The following is a 14,854-nucleotide window of genomic DNA, read 5'->3' as shown; positions in this document are numbered from 1 at the left end:
CTGTGCTTTTTGGAACTGCCTTTTGCTTCGAGTTGTGCATCTGGGTCATGTCTCTGGTTTAGTTGTTGACAGAAACGTGTGTATCTGGTCAATCACAGTGTAGAATGAACAGTTGTTGCTAAATGCAGCAGCTGAAAACAGTAACACACTCCTATATAATCACAAATCAACCAGTCTCATCTCAAGTTTACAGCATACGGTATGTAATATGGAAAATAAGCAGCCTTCCTTATTAAAGTGTGTATTCCCAGGTCAGGGAAGGAAAGGAAATCAAATGTTTGTTTTTCAGCCTGAGTGTGTGGCATTAAAGGGAATCAGAAACACCACCTGTGGAAGGACATCACTGCTCTAGCTGATGTTTGTTATTTAAAGGAAAATTTCATCCAACCATCCTCTTCCACTTATCCAGGGTTGGGTCTTGGTGGCAGCAGGTGAAGCAAGTCAACCCAGACATCCCTCTCCCCTGCAACACTTTCCAGTTCCTCCTGAGGGATTCCAAGGCGCTCCCGGGCCAGATGGGAAAAATAGTCCCTCCAGCGAGTTCTGGGTCTGCCTCTGGGTCTCCTCCCAGTAGGACAAACCCGGAAGACCTCCAGAGGAAGACGCCCGGGAGGCATCCTGATCAAACCACCTCAACTGGCTCCTTTCAACGTGAAGGAGCAGCGATTCTACTTTGAGATCCTTCCAGATGTCCGAGCTCCTCACCCTATCTCTAAGGCTGAGCCTGACCACCCTCCTAAGAATCTCATTTCGACTGCTTGTATCTGCAATCTCATTTTTTTCATTTTTACCCAGAGTTCATGACCATAGGTGAGGGCTTGGACATAGATTGACCGGTATATTTAATGCTTTGCCTTTCAGTTTAGCTCCCTCCTCACCACAACAGTACAGTACACCACTCTACTGTCTGATACTATCTGACTGTTGTCTCTCCATCCCTCAGAGCAGCTCTGGCAATATGGTCAGATGGTGAGAATGGTGACAACTCTAAAATATGCAGTAAAATACCATCTGCCTATGCCTGTGAGCAATGATGAGCTCTGATAACACCACAAACCTCCCTTCACTATTCTTACACTACATAATTTAGACTCACCAGGTTTTTTAAAAGTGACTTAAAGGCCTCTTTTTTATCTGAAAACTTACATTGATGGGTACTTGATATCGGCAGGTTTGCCCAGTTAGAAACATCCCTGAAACACACTAGGATTGTGGACAGTTTAGTTCCTTTTCCTTGAGAGTGTGAATAAGCCATTTTTTTCTTAAAGTGTAAGTGAACCCCCAGATCAGAGCTAACTCTGCCCACATCAGGATTTTAAAAAAATGCACAGAAAGAGGGCAGTTTTGCACTGAGAGGAGGGAGGGGAAAAGGACGGTTTATTTGTTTTTTTGTTTCTTTTTTAAGAGGATGAGGTTTTCCAGATAAAGCGGAGTGACAGAGACTCCCCTTGCAAGAAAGTGACACAGAGTCCTGCAGCACTGCTGCCTCAGAGCGGTCTTTTGAGGTGGAGGATTTTCCCCTCCAGAGTCCCCTGAAGCAGGCTGTGGAGTGGTGGCGGCCTGTCTGCTGAAGGATTGAGTAGGTTTGTCTGTTCCAGGGTCTCACTCACATCACTTTTTTTTCTTAGTAGCATCCACAACCATCATCTTGATTTATATTACATCACATTATCAACAAATAAACCAAATGCACAACAGCATATCACATTAAACCAGCTATTTTCCTGGTCATTCAGGGCATTTCTGTATGGAGTTTGCATGCTCTCCTTGTGTGACTGTAAATTGCCCATAGCTGTGAGTGTCTCTCTTTGGTTCTCTAGATGTCTAGTTGTGATTGACTAGCAACCAGTCTGGGAGGTGTAGCCCGATTTTTACCGGAGGCAGCAAGGATTGGCTCCATCCACGCACAACACCACACAGGATAAGCAAAGTAGATAATGGCTGGACAGTCGTAATGTGTGATAAATGACTTAAACATACATGTTCATGATTTGAAGCATTACTAATACCTTATACTTTTCCCTAGAACTCTATCAGTGTTTCATTTTGCCTCAGTGTGAAGGTTATTCATAGAAAAAAGGAAGAGAAACCAGAAATGCAGAATCTGAGACAAACTGAAACTTCTCCCAGTTAGTTTGCTGACAATGCTGTGATCTTTGCAGAGACTGTAGATGTCCTTGGGTGCTGCTAACTTGCTGAGTGAGGAGGCTAAAGTGTGGGAGACAAACAAAGATCCAGCAATTTGGGAATGCCTTAGATGCTGACATCACGTTTCATCAGCGTTGAAGTGGTAGACCAGTTCACTTACCTTGCAGCGTAATCCACTGATCCACTGACTGCGAGGTTAAGTTCAGCCACAGACTTGGACTCATGCGTCGGGCGATGGGTTCACTGAGCAAGACAGTCCTTCGGTCCTTGGTCCTTACAGTCTTATTGTAGTCTTGCAAGGTCTCTGACTGGATTCCTTTGGGATTTAGACTGATCAGTCTTTTTGCAAAATTATAATTCAAAGGCAACAGTGTAGATGGCAGCTTGAAGAGAACAAAAATGGCTGTGTAGAGCTGGTCCTGTACACAGTCTTACCTCTAATCACTGTTTGTCCTGGTCTACATGAAGCAGGACAATTTTTGCATGTGTGCTGGAAAATCATCACTGATACATGGCTTGTGAATTAGACCTCAAAATGAAGCAGCTAGAGGCAGCAAATGATAAGCCATTTTTGAGTTTACTCTTAGCATATAAGGCCTGAGTGCATTAGTATAACCAGTAAGGACTGGGATTAATAAGATTCTTTGGAAAGCTGAGTTCAGTTTCACTACTCACACCCACACCTGATGATCCATAGACATTCAAGGACAGATGAGAAACAGAGTCATTGGCATCTATCAGTCCTATCAGTCCAGAGTCATTATCCACAAATGGAGAAAACTTGGAAGAGTGGTGAACCTTCCCAGGAAAATCATATGCAAGAGAGTGCATCATGGACTCATCCAGGAGATCACAAAAGAACCCAGAAGAACATCTACAGACCTGCAGGACTCACTTGTCCCAGTTAATGTCAGTGTTCATGATTGAACAATAAGAAGTTGACCATGATTTGGACAACTTGCCATAACTGATGAAACCATGAAGTGTGCTGTCTACCAGAACATCCTGAAGGAGAGTGTGTGGCTCTCAGTTCATGACCTCAAGCACTTGGATCATAAAAAACAGAAAAGAACTAAAATTTTAAAACCCTTCGTGCGTGAGACGTGCTGCGTTTCTGAGATGCAGTCCTAACACTGGCTGCCAGTCTGAAACAGAGGTTACTGCATAGGAGCGGTGAGGAGCGCTGCAGAACTGTGACATCACAGCGCAGATCAAAACATGGCAGTTACATTCAAGACTGTCGGACATTCCAACACAGCTTAATCCACTGGTTATTTCCCACATGAAAACCAGTCCAAAACAATTTACAAAGAGAAAAGAAAAGAACTGAAGAGAAACTCTATCATGCTTATTCCTAACAGCAGCCTCCTGGTGAGTTTATAAACTCAAATTACTCAAAATGCAGATATCTAGTGAGGGTTTCAGTTCAATATACATACTAGAAACACAAATATCTATCCAACAAGATGAACTTGTCTGATCATGCAGGGTTCCTTTTAAACAGGATGTTCATGCTCTAAAAGAAAATTCGACAAATATGCCAAAAAAAAAAAAGAATTAGGAAGAGGGCAAACACTTATTCTCAGCACTATATGGAACAAGAAAGGTACATCCAGAAGAAGAAAAAAACTGGAAAGGGGAACAGAAACCAGATAAAATGGCAGTATGAACCCTGAACAATATTTTAACAGATATGTCTCTGTCCTAAGGAAACTTGGCTCTTTGGTTCATAACTTACTTTTTTTTTTTTTTTTTAACCAATCAGAGGCACGTCTAAAACTAAAATCTGATGATGCAGGCAAAAGGAGCATCCTGTTATCACATCATTTCCTGAAATACTCTTATATTGTCTGAACTTGAGCCAGCTACATTAGCTAATACAGTTGTTCTAGTCCTGACTTGTTTTAGCTTCTCCAGATCCAAAGGTAAGTGCTTGTTACGTTCTCTCTGCATGTTAAAATTCTATAATTGAGTATTAGGATTACCCTTCTTTATTTCTTTCCTACCACTGTGTTTGTGCAGGCGGTGATGATTACTCCCTTTAAATATGAAATGATCTTAATTTGAAGTAAATACTTAAACCACCTCAAATAAAGTGTGGTTTTGTGCACACTTCAGAGTAGTATCTCTGTTCAAATAACTGATTGTGGTACAAATTCTTCATAGAAGATGCTTTATAAGCAGAAAAAAAAGAAGTTTCTTAACCATAATAACTGTCATTGTGGTTTTTAAATTTCTCATTTTCTCCTCTAAAACAGGAAACCAGTGAGACCAATATGAAAATGGATACAATGGAATTTGATGATTACTCCAACAGTAATGTATCCCTCTAAGCTTTGATTTCTATAGAGTAAGGTGATGAATTAGCATTGTAGGTCTGACCTGATTAAATGAATGACAAAGTAGGTAAACCTACTTTTGTTGCCCAACACTAAGAGGCCAGAGGTTAAATCATGTAGCCGTCTAACCAGACACATAAGTGCTGCATTGTTTCAGCTTCTGTAATTTGCAGTCAGTCTGTTCAGAGAGGAGCTGGACTGTAGCTTCACTGGCATACCTGCATGGCAATAGATGCACACCAAAGCAGTTAGAAATACCACACACTTCCTCTCTCACACACACTTCCTATCTGTCTTCCTCATAAATCTTTATTGCCAAGAATTTCTATTCTTCTTCATAACTTCATGATTATGCATCACATAAAGCTGTATGACTCTTGCTTGAGGGGTTTTCTATGACTAATTCCCTATAAAGAAGATGCTTGTGCATGTTTCCTGCCATCCCCATTGAAACATGGCAGCGAAACTTCTGTTACAACAAAAAAATTGCTTTGCTAGTTCACCATGTGAGAGCTACATGATATGAGCAAAAGTACAGTCACAGACAAAAGTATTGGCATACCTGGAATTTTTCCAGAAAATACACCATTTCTCACAGAATTGACTTAATTTTAAACAGAACTAAAAAATGGGCCGGACAAAATTATTGGCACCCTTTTAAAACTGTGGCTAAATCATTTTATTTCCAGCATGTGATGCTCATTTAAACTCACCTGTGGCAGTAACAGGTGCTGGAAATATAAAAATCCCACCTGAAGCCAGTTAGAACGTATAAAAGTTGACTCAACCTTTGTGTTGTGTGTCTGTGTATGTCACACTGAGCATGGAAAAGAGAAAGAGCTGAGAACTGTCTGAGGGCTTATGAAGCAAAATTGTGGAAAAATATGAACAATCTCAAGGTTACAAGACCATCTCCAGAGATCTTAAAATTTCTTTGTCCACTGTGCGTAATATAATCAAGAAGTTTATAACCCATGGAACTGTGGCTAATCTCCCTGGACGTGGATGGAAGAGAAAAATTGACAAAAGAATGCAATGCAGGATAGTTTGAATGGTGGATAAACATGCTCAGTCAACTTCCACACAAATTCAGGCTGTCCTGCAGACTCAGGGTGCAAAAGTGTCAGCTCGGACCATACATCATCATCTGAATGAGATGAAGCGCTATGGCAGGAGACTGAGGAGAACCCCACTGCTGACAAAGAGACATAAAAAGCCAGACTGGAGTTTGCAAAAATGTACCTGAGTAAGCCTCAATCCTTCTGGGAGAACATTTTGTGGACAGATGAGACTAAGGTAGAGCTTTTTGGAAAAGCACGTCATTCTACTGTTTACAGAAAACGGAATGAGGCCTACAAAGAAAAGAACACAGTACCTACAGTCAAACATGGTGGAGCTTCAAAGATGTTTTGGGGTTGTTTTGCTGCCTCTGGCACTGGGTGCCTTGACTGTCTGCAAGGAATCATGAAATCTGAGACTATCAAGAGATTTACGGCCACAGTGTCAGAAAGATGGGTCTGTGTCAGAGGTCATGGGTGTTCCAGCAGGACAATGACCCCAAACATACATCAAAAACAACAAAAAATGGTCGGAGACAAAGCTGGAGAGTCCTGAAGTGGCCAGCAATGAATCCAGATCTAAATCCCATTGAACACCTATGAAGAGATCTCAGAACTGCTGTTACAAGAAGGAACCCTTCAAATCTGAGAGACCTGGAGCAGTTTGCCAAAGAGGAGTGGTCCAAAATTCCAGTTGAGAGGTGTAAGAAGCTTGTTGATGGTTATAGGAAGTGATTGGTTTCAGTTATTTTTATTCCAAGAGTGTGCAACCAAATATTAAACTGAGGGTGCCTATAATTTTGTCTGACCCATTTTTTGAGTTTTGTGTAGAATTATGTCAATTTTGGCTTTTTCTTCGGCTTTTTGTGTTGTTCCAATGCACATAAAGGCAATAAACATGTATTTACCAAAAACATTTGTAATTGCAACAATTTCTGAGAGAAATGGTGTATTTTCTGGAAAAATTCCAGTGGTGCCAATACTTTTGTGCATGACTGTATGTGATCACAGCTGTTAATTATTGAATTCAGGTGTTTTAATCAGACCCATTGCCACAGGTGTATAAAATCATCTAGCCATACAGTCTCCATTTTCAAACATCTGTGATACAAAATGGGTCATTCTGAAGTGCTCAGAGACTTCAAGTGTGGTACTGTTATGGATGCCACCTTTGCAATAAGATGATTTGTGACATCCCTGCTAGATATTCCACAGTCAACTGTTAGTGATATCATTAGAAAGAGGAAGCATTTAGGAACAACAGCAAGTCAGCCACGAAGCAGAATACCATGCAAAATCACAAAGGAGATTCAACAACTGCTAAGGCGCATGGTACGCAAAAGTTGCCAACTCTCTGTCACTGAAAAGTTCTGATCTTCCCCTGGCATTAATGTTAGCCAAATGCCGGGAGAACGTTACCTGCCTGACTGCATTGTCCCAACTGTGAAGTTTGGTGGAGGAGGGATAACGGTATGGGGCTGTTTTTCAGGGTTTGCTCTATGCCCCTTATCTCCAGTGAAGGGCAATCTTAATGCCTCAGCATACCAAGACATTTTTGGCAATGCTATGCTTCCAACTTTGTGGCAACAGTTTGAGGAAGGCCCTTTTCTATTCCAACATGAATGTGCCCAAGTGCACAAAGCAAGGACTATTAAGACATGGTTTGATGAGTTTTGCATGGAGAATCTTGACTGGCCCACACCTTAATCCCATCGGGCATGTTTGGGATGAACTGCAACAGAGATAGTGAGCCAGGCCTTCATCCAACAACAGTGTCTGACCTCATAAATGCTGAACAGAATGAATAATTCCAACAGAAAAACTTGAAAATTTTGTGGAAAGTGTTCCAAGACAAGTGGAGGCTGTTATAGCTGTAAAAGGGAGGTCAACTCCATATTGAAGTCCATGTATTTGAATTTCATTACACACCCTGTTGGTGTAATGGTAAGGTGGCCAAACACTTTGAGACTTTATAAGAATATGACATGACAGAATAAGATTTCAACTGGGCTTAAAAAAGTTTTAAAACAAAGTACCAACCATCATAAAAATGTTTTTGTATTTGCTGACACAAATTCAGGAAAATATAGAAAAGTATTGTTGACTTTTTCTTTCTTTGATTTTAGTTGCTTATCAGGGAGGAAAGAAGCAACCATCTCGGTGTGTAGCTCTGTGTCTTGGACTACTTTGTGCTCTTCTGCTGACTACCAACATTTTACAGATCATCTACATTACTCGTAAGGTTGACCTTCCTGTTTCCAATCCATAAAACAACAAGAGATAAACATGACCTTGAGATATCAAAAGCCTGATCATCTGTACACATTTCTAGTTATATTTTTATATTCCTTGACATTTTACAGAGGCCTGCCATCCCATGTCAGCAGACCCAACTCAGGTCAACTACGAACAGGACCAGCTGGACAGAGGCTGTGAGTCCAGACTCGGTAACCTGTCAACAGGAAAAGAGGCACTGAAGAAACTTGGAGAGATACAGACTCAGTACTTTAATCTGACATCAAAAAACCGAGAGTTAGTCCAGCAGGTCAGGGAGTTGGTGGAGATCATTGATAAGGAGAGTAAGTAGGACTATTCTCTGTAATGTTGAATGTACAGTAGAGTTTGGGCTTTTTTAAGCATTTTATTAATACGTTCTCTTTTTTTCTTCTTTTTAAGAAAACAAACTTTGTCCGTCAGGCTGGAAGAGGTTTGGTACAGGCTGTTACTCTGTTTTGAGTGTGAAGAAAAACTGGACTTCAAGTAGACGAGACTGCCTCAACCAGGGAGCTGATCTGACCATCATAAACAGCAGCCAGGAACAGGTAACAAACAAAGGAGTCAAGCCTGCTTCAGACTGGCTGCAGATTTGTTTAGTGTAGTTTAGTTTATTCAGCCATAACACAACTCTAAACATTTTACACAGTATACACATTTCAAACAAAATCAATAGTCAGTGTGTTGAGTAACGACTGAGAAAGGCATAGGCAGAAGCAAACTGCTTATAAAGCCTATCCTACATTTTCAACAATTTAAGCTACTAACTTCCAGACTTGCAAAGAAACAACAACAGATAATCAGTCACAAAAACAGCTTTACAAACCATTTTCTTGAAAATCAAAAGCGAATTACATTTATTATGTTTTTAAATTTATAATGGCATCATTCCAGAATTTAACTCCATCAATAGAAACACATCTCCTCTTCATACCTTTGTTTTTTGTTTTTTGTTTTTTTTTTTAGCTTTTTTTACAATACATTTACAAACCCCTCTGAGATTATATGGCAGGGCTGTCCAATTTGGGGCCCACGGGCCAACTTTGGCCCACGAGCTATTATTTTTTGCCCACTGCCCATGTTCGAATTTTTTTATTTTTTCCATTTATTATTAATTTCCCACTGCCAGCAGTCTAAATATTTCTTTCAATATTTATTGTTGCACTTCCTCTCCTGACCACAAATTAACATGGTGTTAGATTGGGGGTAGGGTGGCGCTGTTGAGTAATTTCATGCTGTGAAACACAATAAAGAATAGCGTTAATCATTTTCAAAATTACTTTGTATGAGTTATCATTTTGCACAATTATGCTATAGGCATATTTAATTTCATGCACTGCAACATGAATGTTTAGTTTTGGCCCGCGACCCTCCACCCCGATTCATTTTTGGCCCTTCACTGAAAAGAATTTGGGCACCCCTGTTATATGGACTGAGTAAGGGAGCATTTTTGATTTTGCTTTGAACATTATTTTCATTATCAATAGAATGTATCAAAATGACATAAAGAAATTATAAAATCTGAAAAAAAGAAAAAAGAGAGAAAAAACCTTATGTTTCAGTGTGGATAACTGCTGTCATTTCTGTGTTCAGATGTTCGTCAACACGCTGCTGCAAACTGGCGTGAATGCCTGGATCGGTCTGACCGACAGTCTTACAGAGGGCACTTGGACGTGGGTGGATGGGAGCCTGGTCACAGTGTCGTAAGTTTTTATTTACAGCCTACAAACTGACATTTTATTGGATGATGACATTTCACCAGTTTGAAACTTTAGCCATTTTTTTAATTAATAAAAATGTGAAGGACTTGTTAATTCATTATCAGTACTTTAACTGTTACAGAAACTCTTGGCTTAACAACACGGGAGAAATATCGATTTTTAATGTCCAACTGTCCAGCCCTGAAGTTTTCGTCTCATTTTAGTGTCCTTGAAGATAACTCGACTTACTTTTCATCAGTTTTTATCACCAAAGATCTGTTTTTTAGCTTAGTCTCAGTTTGGTTTATCTCATGGAAAAAAGAGTCATGGTCATTTAGTCATGGTTTTAGTCAATAACAAAAAAAACACTGCTGTATACCCTGTTGTTTCATTTTAAAAGCACGTCAGATCAACAAGAAATTAACATGACTGTTTAACAGTTATCAGACCCCCTGCACCATTTTTCAGCCTCATGCTACAGTCATATGAATTCAGTTTTTCTCATGAATCCACACTCACCCACCCCATCATATTTTTTTCGAATTTATAAAAAAAAAAAAGAAATTATCACATTCACAAAAGAATTTACACCCTTTGCAACAACGCTTAAAATTTATCTCAGTTTCCTCCCATTACTCTGGATCGTTGCTGAGATGTTTGTACACCTTGATGGAGTCTGTCTGTGGTAAACTGAATTGATTGGACATGGTTTGGAAAAGCAAACACCTCTCTAGAAGACCTCACAGCTGACAATGCATACAGGGCAACAGATTTTTTTTCTATTTAATATCTCAGCAAAGCTGAAAAAAAAAATGGAAAGAACCTGATCTAAATTTCAAGTGCTTTTGCAAATATCAAGGAACGAGACACAGAATGCTGGACACAACTGCAGGACACGGCAAGGTTCAGGCAAAATCAGAGTTTTAATGGGAAAAACAGGGTCGGTACACGGGTAGGCAGTTAAACTCCAGCAGAGGTACAAAATCGGCAGGCTAAGGCAAAGGTCCAAAGAACGAAAACAAGGTCGAGACAAGAAAGCTAAGATAATGAAAACAAAGCGCTGGGACGAGGACTATGAAGTGCAACGAACTAGCAGAGAACAGGTGAAAACCGGGTGCTAACATACTGTGGCTAATGAGTGCTAATGGTAAACAGCTGTGGTGATACGTGACAGAGGAAGCAAAACTGACGTGCAGACAAAGGGGTGCGTGATCACCAAAATAAAACCGGAAGTACTGAAACCGAGATGTAAGTGTGCAGAAAGTGACAGAAATTAAAGAAAGCAGAGGAAGACGGAGAGAGTGACCAGACAGAAATAGAGCACCAAGTGACAGACAGCAGACATGACAGCAAAGGTTCTGAATATTTATGTGAATGTGATATTACAATTTTTTATTCTTTATACATTTCCAAAAAATTGTATGGGCTACTGAGTGAGGGAAGACTGGGAGAAACTACATAACAAAAGCTTGAAAGGCAGACATTGTCGCTGCTCTATCAGTGAGCCAGTGGTAAGTCTTAAAACAGAAAAGTGTTCCAGTTCTAATAAATTGGTGATTTGTTAATACTACATCTGTACTCATCTCTTCACTGGCAGCCTTTGTTTACAGCCTTACAGTCACCTCATTTAAACCAATGCTGCTAATGCTGCCTCTTTCTCCTGAAATGACACTGATTGGTGGTCATTCTGTTTCCGCATTTCAGGTGAAATCTTTTCTTTCTTTTCCTAAAGAACTGTCTGGTATGAGAGAAGATACACATTTTTTTTTCTCTGTTATCTACGCTTCAGGTACTGGCAGGAAGGGCAACCCAACAGCCACGAAGGGGAGCAGGATTGTGGAGAAATTGTGCAGTCAGGAGAAGTGGGAGGATGGAACGATGATGGCTGTTTTGCTGAAAATGTTGGGATCTGTGAAAAATAAGATTTTTGTCATTCACCCTTAATTATTCTGTGAATGCATATCTTAATTGCTGTATTAACTTTTATTAAACCTTATTAAGAACATGTGCAAAACTCAAAAGTCATGTCATGTCCTGCCAGGGCTCAGAATGTAATTCTTCATTAAAATAATTTCACTTGGGGGTGCAGGTGGCCAAGTGGTTAAGGCACGCCCCATGTACATGGGCAGCCCAGGTTCGAGTCCAGCCTGAGGCCCTTTACCTCATGTCTCTCCCCTTCTCTTGTCCCTGTTTCTGACTTTATCTGTTGTCCCCCTCTATCAAATAAAGATACAAAAAATGGCTAAAATAAACCTTTAAAAAATGAAAAAAAAGTCACTTGGACCCATTTTGTAAAACCATTAGAGTCCATCATTTTTATTTCATTTTTTCACATAAAAGGGGTATATTTCACGATTTCCATTCCACTATTTTAGGCTGAATCTCTCCTTCTGAGTGAATTAAACCCACGTTGTATAGATGTAGAAATGTCCTTCTAAAAAGACACACCTTCATCTTTTGCACAAAACTGAATGGCATTGGCAGTGACTGTTTGCCAAATTTTGATGCCTTGCCATTAAACAGGAAGTGTACTATTACTAAAACATTCAGGGTCCAAAATGCTTCAAAGTGTACTTGCTTGATTAAAGATGACTTCAGAAAATATCTAAATGCAAACATTTGTCATTTTTTCTCATTTATATCTGCGATCTCATTCTTTCGGTCATTACCCAGAGTTCATGACCATAGGTAAGGGTTTGGACATACTGTAGATTGACCGGTAAGTTTAATGCTTTGCCTTTCAGCTCAGTTCCCTCTTCACCACAGCGGTACAGTATAGCCCCTGCAAAACTGCTGACACTGCACAAATCCACCTGTCAATCTCACAGTCCATTCTACCCTCACTCAGGAACAAAACCCCAAAAGGAAAATATCTTTTTTTTTTTTAAGTTGGATTGTAAGAGGCACTTGGGGATATACAGTTGAAACCAGAAGTTTACATACACTATATAAAAAGGCACATAAACTTTTTTTCTCACTGTCTAACATTAAATCAGATTAAACTTTTCCTGTTTTTGGTCAATTAGGATTACCAAAATTATTTCTATTTGCTAAATGCCAGAATAATGAGAGAGATCACTTTTTAGACAATTTTTTATTATTTTCTTGAGAGTCAGAAGTTTACATACATTTCATTAGTATTTGGTAGCATTGCCTTTAAACTGTATGACTTGGGCCAAACGTTTTGGATATGCTTCAACAAGCTTTTCACAATAGTTTGCAGGAATTTTGGCCCATTCCTCCGGGCAGAACTGGTGTAACTGAGCCAAGTTTGTAGGCCACCTTGCTCGCACATGCCTTTTCAGCTCTGCCCATAAATTTTCAGTGGGATTGAGATCAGGGCTTTGTGATGGCCACTCCAAAACATTGACTTTGTTATCCTTAAGCCACTTTGTAACCAGTTTGGCAGTATGCTTAGGGTCATTGTCCATTTGGAAAACCCATTTGCGCCCAAGCTTTAACTTCCTGGCTGATGTCTTGAGATGTTGCTTCAGTATTTCCACATAATGTACTTTCCTCATGATGCCATCTATTTTGTGAAGTGCACCAGTCCCTCCTGCAGCAAAACAACCCCACAACATGATGCTGCCACCCCCATGTTTCACAGTTGGGATGGTGTTCTCAGGCTTGCAAGCTTCCCCCTTTTTTCTCCAAATGTAACGATGGTCATTATGGCCAAAAAGTTCAATTTTAGTTTCGTCAGACCACAGAACATGGCTCCAAAAATTAAGGTCTTTGTCCCTGTGTGCATTTGCAAACTGTAATCTGGCTTTTTTATGTTTCTTTTGGAGTAATGGCTTCTTCCTGGGAGAGTGGTCTTTCAGCCCATGTGGGTACAGGACTCGTTTGACTGTTGATAATGACACACTCTTACCAGCTTCAGCCAGCATCTTCACAAGGTCTTTTGCTTTTGTTCTTGGGTTGAGATGCACTTTTCGGACCAAAGCAAGTTCATCTCTGGGACACAGAACCCGTCTCCTTCCTGAGCGGTATGATGGCTGGACATTCCCATGGTGTTTATACTTGCGTATAATTGTTTGAACAGATGAACGTGGCACCTTCAGGCATCTGGAAATTGCACCCAAGGATGAACCAGACTTGTGCAAATCCACAATTCTCTTCCTGATATCTTGGCTGATTTCTTTTGATTTTCCCATGATGATACACAAAGAAGCAGTGTGTTTCAGGTGTGCCTTAAAACACATCCACAGGTGTGCCTCTGATTAACTCAGATGTTGTCAATAAACCTATCAGAGGCTTCCAAAGACATGACATCATCATCCGGGCTTTCCCAAATTGTTTAAAGGCATAGTAATCTTAGTGTATGTAAACTTCTGACTTTGAAGGACGTAATAAAAATTGTCTAAAAAAATCCTTTTCTCATTATTCTGGCATTTAGCAAATAGAAATAATTTTGGTAATCCTAATTGACCAAAAACAGGAAAAGTTTAATCTGATTTAATGTTAGACGGTGAGAAAAAAAAAGTTTATGTGCCTTTTTATATAGGGTATGTAAACTTCTGGTTTCAACTGTATGTAGCACTACCCTCCAGATAAAACACACATGGGGAAGCTAGGCTATTCAGTTGGGAAAAATGGGTCAAAAAACAATTTCGGCCTGCTACCACCCATTCCCAGATATGTGGAAAAAGATGGACGGATGGATGGATGGATGGATGGATGGATGGATGGATGATTGGATTAGACACTGCATAGATAGATGGATTAGACACTGCATGGATGGATGGATGCATTGAAGGATGGATTAGGCACTGCATTGATGCATGGATGGATGGATGGATGATTATTAGGTAATGCATGGATGGATGGATGGATGGATGCATGGATGGATGGATGGATGGATGGATGGATGCACTGATGGATGCATGCATAGATGAATGGATGGATGGATGCACTGATGGATGCATGGAAGGATGGATGGATGGTTATAAAAATGCGTGTTTGGCTCATAAAGAAAACACACCAGACAGGAGGGTAGCCTTAAACTGTCTCAGTCAAATAAGAGGTGGTCTGTGATACCACAGTCTCAGGCATTGATATTTAGAATATAACAAGTTTTGAGGGGAAAAACATTGATATGTTGGTGAGGCTCTAAAAGAGATCTCACAAAGCCTGGAATGTCCCATACTCAATGAACAAAGAAGTGTTTGTTATAATGTCTATTTCTCATCTGAATAGCTTTCTTTGTAAACACATCACATGAGATTTTTATATTTTAGAGTGCTGGATGAGGTCCAGTCCTTAACCAGATTCAGCCTGTATCCATGCACAATTATTCACACAGAAGCAGATAAGATTGATTATTTAAGTCTAC

General features: G+C 40.0%; 1 protein-coding gene across 2 annotated transcripts; it reads left to right on the top strand.

The window, feature by feature from the left end:
- Positions 1-3,973: 3,973 nt before the first annotated feature.
- On the top strand, positions 3,974-12,123 carry LOC121511295 (C-type lectin domain family 4 member M-like). Of its 2 annotated transcripts, XM_041789913.1 has the most exons (7): positions 3,986-4,073; positions 4,407-4,464; positions 7,672-7,782; positions 7,909-8,124; positions 8,222-8,367; positions 9,413-9,522; positions 11,309-12,123. In XM_041789913.1, the coding sequence occupies exons 2-7, from the start codon at positions 4,425-4,427 to the stop codon at positions 11,439-11,441; spliced, it is 756 nt and encodes a 251-aa protein (XP_041645847.1). In that variant the 5' UTR covers positions 3,986-4,073; positions 4,407-4,424; the 3' UTR covers positions 11,442-12,123. The 2 variants fall into 2 exon arrangements, with proteins under 2 accessions (XP_041645848.1, XP_041645847.1); XM_041789914.1 differs by lacking the exon at positions 4,407-4,464 and having other exon boundaries at positions 3,974-4,073.
- The last annotated feature ends 2,731 nt before the right edge of the window (positions 12,124-14,854 follow it).

Source organism: Cheilinus undulatus, linkage group 6, assembly GCF_018320785.1.
Source record: "Cheilinus undulatus linkage group 6, ASM1832078v1, whole genome shotgun sequence".
Lineage (NCBI taxonomy): Eukaryota > Metazoa > Chordata > Actinopteri > Labriformes > Labridae > Cheilinus > Cheilinus undulatus.
Note: the sequence above shows the minus strand (reverse complement) of the source record. Positions and strands in the feature narration are given on the sequence as shown.